Source organism: Crocuta crocuta, unplaced genomic scaffold (assembly GCF_008692635.1).
Source record: "Crocuta crocuta isolate KB4526 unplaced genomic scaffold, BGI_CrCroc_1.0 scaffold107, whole genome shotgun sequence".
In the NCBI taxonomy this organism is placed as follows: domain Eukaryota; kingdom Metazoa; phylum Chordata; class Mammalia; order Carnivora; family Hyaenidae; genus Crocuta; species Crocuta crocuta.
The window spans coordinates 4,435,787-4,444,279 of record NW_027531877.1 but is presented as its reverse complement, the minus strand read 5'-3'; the positions used below and the strand labels follow the sequence as shown (position 1 = coordinate 4,444,279).

The window sequence follows — 8,493 nt, the reverse complement described above, 5'->3', positions numbered from 1 at the left end:
GGTGGGTGAGGGGGGGGTGTCAAAAGTTATACTTGGATTTTCGACCAAGGGGGTTACAGGCCCCCAACTCCTGTTGGGGTCAACTATACTTATAAACGTAAATGTGTTCATCTATTCACAGTCTCCCTACAAATTCTCTTGACATTAATCTTCCAAGTGAAGGTGTTAGGTTCAAACAGTACCCAATATCTCCTTTTATACTCTCTCCATGTACTTTGTCAACTAGTAAATTACATAAAAAAAACCCAAACTTCTTTTAAAAGAGAAAAATTTATGTACTAAGGAATTTAACATGTATATTAAAAAAAAACTAGAAAGTAAGTGATCTCAGTGACTTCCTTCTGTAAATTACACATCCTTATTACTTCAAACTCAGATAAGCAGGTATTGTCATTAAAATTCAATTTAAAAACACCTGAAGGCAAGTGAGTTTTCGATTTTCATATAATGGTTTTCTGCTATCTTCACAAATTATCATCTGACAAGAGCGGATTTTAAATATCTCTTTATTATCTTGTTATTTATGCTCTACCAATATCTATGGATATAATAGGGTTTTTTTCCCTCTTAAATACAAAGGCAATGATGGGAGAAGGACTAGCTCAATTCTTTGGAGAAAAAAATAGAATTAAAATACTGCCACCTAATAATACAAAGTAATTTGGCAAAATGTATAGTTAAGAGCACACACTACACTCCTCAAATAGGTGTCTTCCATATATTTTCTGATTCAGTCACTTATTACTTTACTCTTTAATCTCTCACTTAAAAATTCTTTTTGCTTTTAATGAATCTACAAGAATATCCATCACTTAACTAGATTTGAATATAATTTAGCCAACGTTCAAGTTCATTAACACCTGTAACGTGACCAAGTGTTTTCCATAGTAGATTGATTTACACAATTTAATTTTATTATTGTATACAATTTAATATTTACACTGATTTTCTCATTAAAATTGTGATCATCCTCATCTCAGGGATGAGAAATTCACTCACATTAAGTAATCTACCCAAAACGCTAAATAACCATCAGGTATAATGCTAGGGCCCTAATCTATCTGATTCCAAAGCAAATGTCCTTAACTACTACATTATATACTAGTGGAGAAAATGGGAATTAAAGTATTTACTGCCAGGCCATATACTTCAAATTGTTTACTATCCCCAACTAAAAATAATAATATAGGCCTGTAACAAAATGGTCAGGGAAAAAGCCTGTGCACTACCAAATGAGGTCAAAGTCCACCCCCTTCTGATGCCAGTTACTGTCTTAGTTTCCTTATCTTGACAAAGGAGACAACTTCAACGGGTGAATAAAAGCATATGGCTAAATGAAGGGTAACTTGCAAGTGAATTAAGTTTTCACACTAATCTGAAGAAATAAAACACAATATACACAATATCCAACCCAAACCTCAGCATTAAAAACAAATTCCTATTGTGAACACTAACGTTAATGCAGAAAATTAAACGTTTCTGATTTAAAGAAACTGATATGGTTTCAATCTTTTTGGTTTTCAGTTTTTTAATGTATAAATCTGTTTTGTTTTACAGTAGTAGGAGTTTCAAACAAATGTGTTTCACTAACTTATAATTTAAGCCAACAGTATGGGTATGGTGTTTTTTCTTTAAGAAAGCCGCTTATATCACTCATACTTCTTAAAGAACTTACACAATCAACAAGTAATAGTTCGAACTCTGGCCAAGTAAAATTTACTTCTGTCAAGTTGTCTAATCAAACTCTATTTTAAATTTTCTCTTCTCAACTTTAACATATGTTGCATTACCTTTTTCTTCTTCTACGTTTAAAAACTATTTTCCTAAGACATTGAAGGAAAGTGGAGTCATTACCATGTATAAACTAGCACAGATGCTTTTAGAAAGAAATTTGGTAAGGATTATTCCTTTCTTTTAATTCTACTTAAAAAGTTCCTTTAAAAAATAAAAATCAAAAAATAAAATAAAATTCACTGGCTTTCATCATGATCTGATTCATTTAATGCAAACATGCATGTCACGCAATGTGTATGCTTTTGGCTACTATCATTGGAATTCTCTAGAAAACAACCCATCTTTAAGAAATAGTCACCAATTTGCTTTTTGAAAGCCAAGCAAAAAAAAGTTCTTAAAAATGAACTTAAAATATTGGTGCTCTTAAGTAGTATATAAAATATGAGCACAATCAGTAAACCTCACCAAGTTATCAAGGAATAGACACAAAAATAAATGCTGAGTTTAAATAATACGCTTAAATTTATTGCAATGGGTGAAATTTTTCATTATTTAGTATCTTAAGAACTAAATGTCAGACTCCCCCATATTGCTGACATAATTCTGAAAACACACAAATCAACAGTTGCTAATTTTGTATCAAATTGTATACAAAAACATACACATCATTTTTTCTCTTTCTCACCTCCCAAATAAATCAGTCATACAAGTGAATATTTTCAAATTGTCACAGGCACATTCATGTACCTTTAATTTTTAAAGTATGAAGAACATAGATTAATTTAGTAAGCATTAATCTTGGGCACCCAACAACAGTGATCCTGATTAAGATCAAAACAATAAAAAAAAGTCACAGATATAAGCTGGAAGAGGTGTTTTCAAAAAAGCTAAGTTCTAAGCAGAATTAAGCTTATGTAACTATGTTTTAAATAATGTAATTACTTTCCCTCAAGGTATTTTTTTAATTGGGATATTTTGTTTAGATTCTTGCAATTTCTAATCTACAAAAGGACAGTTTCTGGGACAAACTGGTTTGTTTTTAATACATATTACATTTCTGTTATTAAATATTTACTTACCTGGAAGGAAGTAGCACTAGTAAAGTTCTATTGAAGTCTTTCCTAAAATTCTCTCATGTCTTCCTCAGGAACATGGCTATTTTAAATGTTGCAATGGGGAAAACGGTATTTGGGAACCCAGGGGGAAAGTGAGAAAGGAATAGTGAAGTGTAATACAATGAAAGCTTCATTGTATTCCTATGGGAAGTACTGGGAATTTAACAGTTAATCAAGCCACAATTAACCATTTTCTTTTTTCTAATGCAAACACACTTCTTAGTTTACCTAAGGCACAGTACATCTTCCTTTTAAACATCTTTTCAACTAGTGCTCAAAATCCTTAGACCAACCCTGAAACAGTAGAACCAAAATCTTTATATTAATACATTTTATTCTCAATATTTTCAAAAATGTATTTGCCTTTAAATCATTTCTTAAATTATTAAATTAACCAAGGATCAGTACCAATAGTATCTATAGGTAGTTTTATATGACAAACGCTCACTGACATTGATTTTTTATTTACTTTCATTCTAATCAAATCCAAATTATTCCTAATTTCTTAGAGACTCTATTTAACACCTTTCCAGGTGGTTCTATATTCTTATGCAATCAGCTGTTCCCAGAAAAACTGAATAATAAGGAAACATACCTAAGAGAGGAGCTTGGGAGATTTTTTTGGTTGGGTATGTGTGTGTCTGGGCGTGTAGGCCTGGGGAGAGTGGTAGAAATACTAATTTGCAATACAGAAAAAACAATGCCATTCACATGGTTCTAACAAAAGTGTCTGACCACCCCCACCCCCACCCTCAAAAAGCCCTTACATAAATAGGGAGATCAAAAGAAACAAATTCCCCAGAGTTACCACCCATAAATACAATTAAAAACAGCACAGGAAGTGGCAAAGTTTAAAATAATGCCTTTAATCATTAGGACTAGTATGATGTCACAAGCCACAATCCTTTTATTTTGGTAAGTTGATAATTTTCAATAGGAAAATACAAATGATCATTCATGTGTATAGGTTCCAAAGTGGATTCATCGCCTTTGAATTTGGCATCAAATAATTAAATTTATTTTTCAGGTACAAATCTTCATATTTAAATTTTTTCCATTATTTTAAACTTCACTTGATTCTTTAAAAAGCTGTCTGATTTGTACTATATGAGTGCACTAATCTTCTCTACGATGCTATCAAATTAAACTCAGCAGTTTTAAAGAAAAGGGAGTTATTACCCCAAAATATGTCATTAAGCTTTGACAATCAAAAAGGCAAATAATTTCAAACAGACTAGTTCCATAGGCAAATGTATACAAGTATTTAATACTCTCTATGTACAACGATTTTGATAAGTAAAAAGGTTAATTTTATGTCACACTATGATTAGAAGAAGTATTTATCTTTCCAGTTTTAAGTTTTCAACTGTGAAAAACTAAAAATTAATTTAAACTACGTTTTTTGTTTCCTTAAGATTATCAGGCTGCTACTGAAACAACACTGATTCATTACATTAACTTACAACCATTAGAAGATCTCCTGAGTATAGTTAATGGTACTAATATATGCAAGTCAAGTATTTCAAATCAAACTCTCCTTCTATTCCCAGTATCTTTTTAAAAGATAATTGCTACCATTTTATGTAGCTAAGTACTCAAAAACATATTTATAAGAGTAAGTTTAATTCTAGCTTAGTCTTTTTTTAAAAAACACAAAAAAGTGAAACGTACAAATAACATTTTATACCCCTCAAAGTTAGATTAGAAATCACTTACCCCATACACCTGCAGCTAATGATTTATTCTGATTTGGTTCTCTTTCATATTCAGGATTTAAAGATGGCTGAAAACAATTGGAATGAAAATAAATGTTCACACTGCTCACATTTTTTAAAAATAAACCTTTTAAAAGTAATCTCAAAACCATACTGATAAAAACACTAATATGATACAATGAATTCTTAACTATTAAAGACTATTCATGAAAACTTACTACACTTATTCTACTAAGCATCAAAATGGTTACTATCTCTACTCAATTCTACCAGGGGGAAAACAAGGAATTGGTCTTTAAATATTCTTATCCCCAACTACTTGAGCAGACCCAACTACCTGAGGAGAATGCATGGATTTAAAAAAAAAAAAAGAAGACAATGTGATCTTTGCACAAACTGGAAAAATCACCCTTTCTTAGCATAAGGTAAAGAGCAATTAAGAGAAATATCTGACTACTTCCCAACAGGTGTTAGGCTTTCACTGCTGGATGCATTAGTTTTAACACACTCTCTCCAAAGTACAAATTTTTATTTCATCAAGTGATTAGCAGGATATTAAAAAGAAAACTGATTTCAGCATTGAATATGTACTCTAAACCTAATTTTAGAATTCTAAATTTACAGATGTTTTCTGTATTACCTAGCAACAATGGCTCCCTTGAAGAAGGTATTTAACACATACTGAATAAAATGAATCCTAATATATCTTACATACCGACAAAAGTAGACTATTTACACTCTACTGGCATTACTGTGAGATTCCAAGAGAGTATACATGCATACCAGTATGATTCCTTGATACAAACTAATTAGGAATGAGAAGATTTTCATGGAGGCTATAAGTGGTTTCTAAAAAAGACAGTATTAGAAATTACATAATAGGTCTATCTATCTTCAGTGCTAGGATCATAATCTGGGAAGTGACGAGCAACAGCAATAACAAGGCTGTTGTAATAAATAAATTTAAAAACAAAATTCTCTTCACTAATTACAGCTATCCAGTTCAAGCCAAGCCATCATTTTGTCCTGACGGCCTAGTCTTCCTGCACTCTCAGTCATCCATTCAAGATCAAACAGCTAAAATACTCTTCTAAAAAATTAAAACCAGATCACATGACTTTCCTTCAAAGAAACTTCCTCCTACTGCACCTGTAATTACACTGAAAGTCTTTACCTTTACCTGCAGAGGTCCTAACCAATCAAAACTCTTGGCTAACTCTCTACTCTGGAGTCATAGTCACTTTATCCATCCTGACCCTTTACCCTTTAAACATTAAAAAGCTTGCTCCCAATCTTAGGCCCTCTTCCTCCTAGTATTAATAAAACTCTCCCCTTGCCAACCAGGCCCTAGGTTAAATATCACTTCCCTAGAGAAACCTCTCCTGACCTCCCGAAGTAGAAGTCACTTTATACCTAAATTCTCTACAAAATACTATCTTTTTATGTTGTGAATACATCTAATAGTAGAAACTCAGTGCGAGCAAGGACCCTGCTATTGTGTTTCACCTTTCAAAACAGCTAGACTCATAGAGCCATTCGAATATATACTGAGTGATGAACGAACATATACAAAATAATAAATGAACCACAAAAAAATACTAGATCAACAAGATTTTACACTAGATCAGTTTTTCATACAACTAGAGAAGCAGTGTGTTTAGATAGGCACATAGTGAGAGTTAAAAATAAAGAAGGGGCGGGGCGCGCCTGGGTGGCTTATTTGGTTAAGCATCCGACTTTCGCTTAGGTCATGATCTCGCGGTTCGTGGGTTCGAGCCCCGCGTCGGGCTCTGTGCTGACTGCCAGCTCAGAGCCTGGAGCCTGTTTCAGTCTGTGACTCCCTCTCTCTCTGACCCTCCCCTGCTCACGCTGTCTCTCTCTCTCTCTCCTAGAAATAAAAATAAAACATTAAAAAAAATAAAAATAAAAATAAAAAATAAAGAAGGGGTGCCTGGGTAGCTCAGTCGGTTCGGCATCCAACTCAGGTCATGATCTCCCAGTTCATGAGTTTGAGCCCCACCATCAGGCTCTGTGCTGACAGCTCAGAGCCTGGAGCCTGCTTCGGATTCTGTATCTCCCCCTCTCTGTCCTTCCCTGCTCGGTACTCTGTCTCTCTAAAAAATGAATAAATGTTAAAAAAAATTTTTTTTTAATAAATAAAAGAGGTCTAAGGTACTCATTAAAAAATAACAATAAATAAGAATTGAGAAAATTCTATTTGTAGGGCACCTGGGTGGCTCAGTCGGTTAAGCATCTCGACTTCAGCTCAGGTCATGATCTGACAGTTTGTGAGTTCCAGTCCCGCAGTGGGTAAGCACAAGCCCCACTTCAGATGAGCCCCACTTCTCTCTCCCCGTCCCTTGTGGGATTATCTATCTCTCCCCGCGCCCACATCACTCACTTATGCGCACCATCTCTCTCTCTCTCTCTCTCTCTCTCTCTCTCTCGCTCTCTCACTCCCAGCCTCCCTCTCTCTACAAGAGAAGGAAAGGGAAGGGGAAGGGGCAGGCAAAAGGGAAGGGGAAGGAGGAGAGGGGAGGGGAGGGGAAAAAGAAAATTCTGTAACTAGTTGGTATTTGTTTTTGAAGAGTGGAGTTAACTTTTCTAACTGTATCTGACCTAAGCTAACTCTTGGTTTGTCTTCCCTGACCACTAAGAAATTTTTGAATCAAGTAGTTAAAAGACAAGGAGAATTATCTTGGAATTAACTTAAGAGTAATAATATATGAATGGGGCACCTGGGTGGCTCAGTTAAGCGTCGGATTTCAGCTCAGCCTGATCTGACCATTCATGAGTCCGTCAGCCCCACACTGGGCTGTGTGCTGACAACTTAGAGCCTAGAGCCCACTTCAGATTTTGTGTCTCTCTATCTATGCACCTCCCCCTACTCAAACTGTATGTGTCTCCCTCTAAAAAATAAATGTTAAAAAAATTTTGTTAAGAAAAAGGCAATATATGAATAATCAAGCTTTACTTAAAAGAGTCTAAACAATATGTACTGGTAAAAGGTTCTCTCAAAAAGCTTAAAAGCTTTTCAGAGATACTATGATGCACCTGCAAAAAGCTAGCACGCTCACCCATTGTTTCTAAGGGAAATTGTTCAAATTTAAGAAATGACACAGATTTATCAAAAGTTTTTAAAAAGATCATATAAGACACAGTAATAAGTAGAAGGAAGGAGTGGAATTGAGGGAGGCAAGAATTATATAAAGAGCCTCACAAAATGTTAAAGATTACAAATAACTGAACCTACCCAAGTGTGATTTCTATAGATTATGAACCACAGTGATAAAATCTCATAAGAAAGCCTTGACGCTAAAATGGAGCTTGCATGAACCTCATTTGTGTTAAAGTTACAAGAAACTTACAAAATCCTCAGCCTCAAACTGTTTGCGTTCTCTCTTGTCTTCTTTCCTCCCTGTTTCATTGTCAGGTATGCTGTTTTCATGTAGTCCTTGACTTTTCCCAGAATGGAAAATACTGCTACGAGAACGGGAACTTCCACCATGGTATCCCCCTCGATGATTTATGTTTTCAGTACCATTTCTTCCATGCATCCGCCATCCATTTTTTTCTTTCCTTCCAAAGTTACCTTATTTAATAATGGTAAAGTAATATACATTCAAAGATGTGTCTGATTATATACTGAATCACAATCAAAACATTCTTAAAAGAACAAGAAAAAAAATCATCCTTAAATTCTCATTCCTTCGCGAATTTTACCTCCATTAGGACGTCCAATACCAGAATCAAAGCCATCTGAAGAGTTGTGTCGTCGACGATTCACATCATAACGATTTTCAGTCCATGAAAAATTTTCAGAATGCTTCTCAAAATTCAGTGACGACTGAAACAAATCATAAACACATAAACATATACATAACACCTAAATGTAACTTTAAAACTAATAATAATCTGGCCTAAATTAT

At 34.2% G+C, this 8,493-nt stretch overlaps 1 protein-coding gene across 2 annotated transcripts in view; it reads right to left on the bottom strand.

The window, feature by feature from the left end:
- The window catches only part of GPBP1 (GC-rich promoter binding protein 1), a 72,985-nt gene that overhangs the window by 20,944 nt on the left and 43,548 nt on the right, over positions 1-8,493 (bottom strand). Inside the window, exons 4-7 of one of the 2 annotated variants that reach the window (XM_077773002.1) lie at positions 8,288-8,411; positions 7,933-8,156; positions 4,566-4,632; positions 3,445-3,504 (exon numbers count right to left, since the gene is read on the bottom strand). In XM_077773002.1, coding sequence (XP_077629128.1) covers positions 3,445-3,504; positions 4,566-4,632; positions 7,933-8,156; positions 8,288-8,411 — 475 coding nt within the window. The remainder of the gene's footprint in view (positions 1-3,444; positions 3,505-4,565; positions 4,633-7,932; positions 8,157-8,287; positions 8,412-8,493) is intronic. The other variant, XM_077773003.1, reaches the window with a different exon arrangement.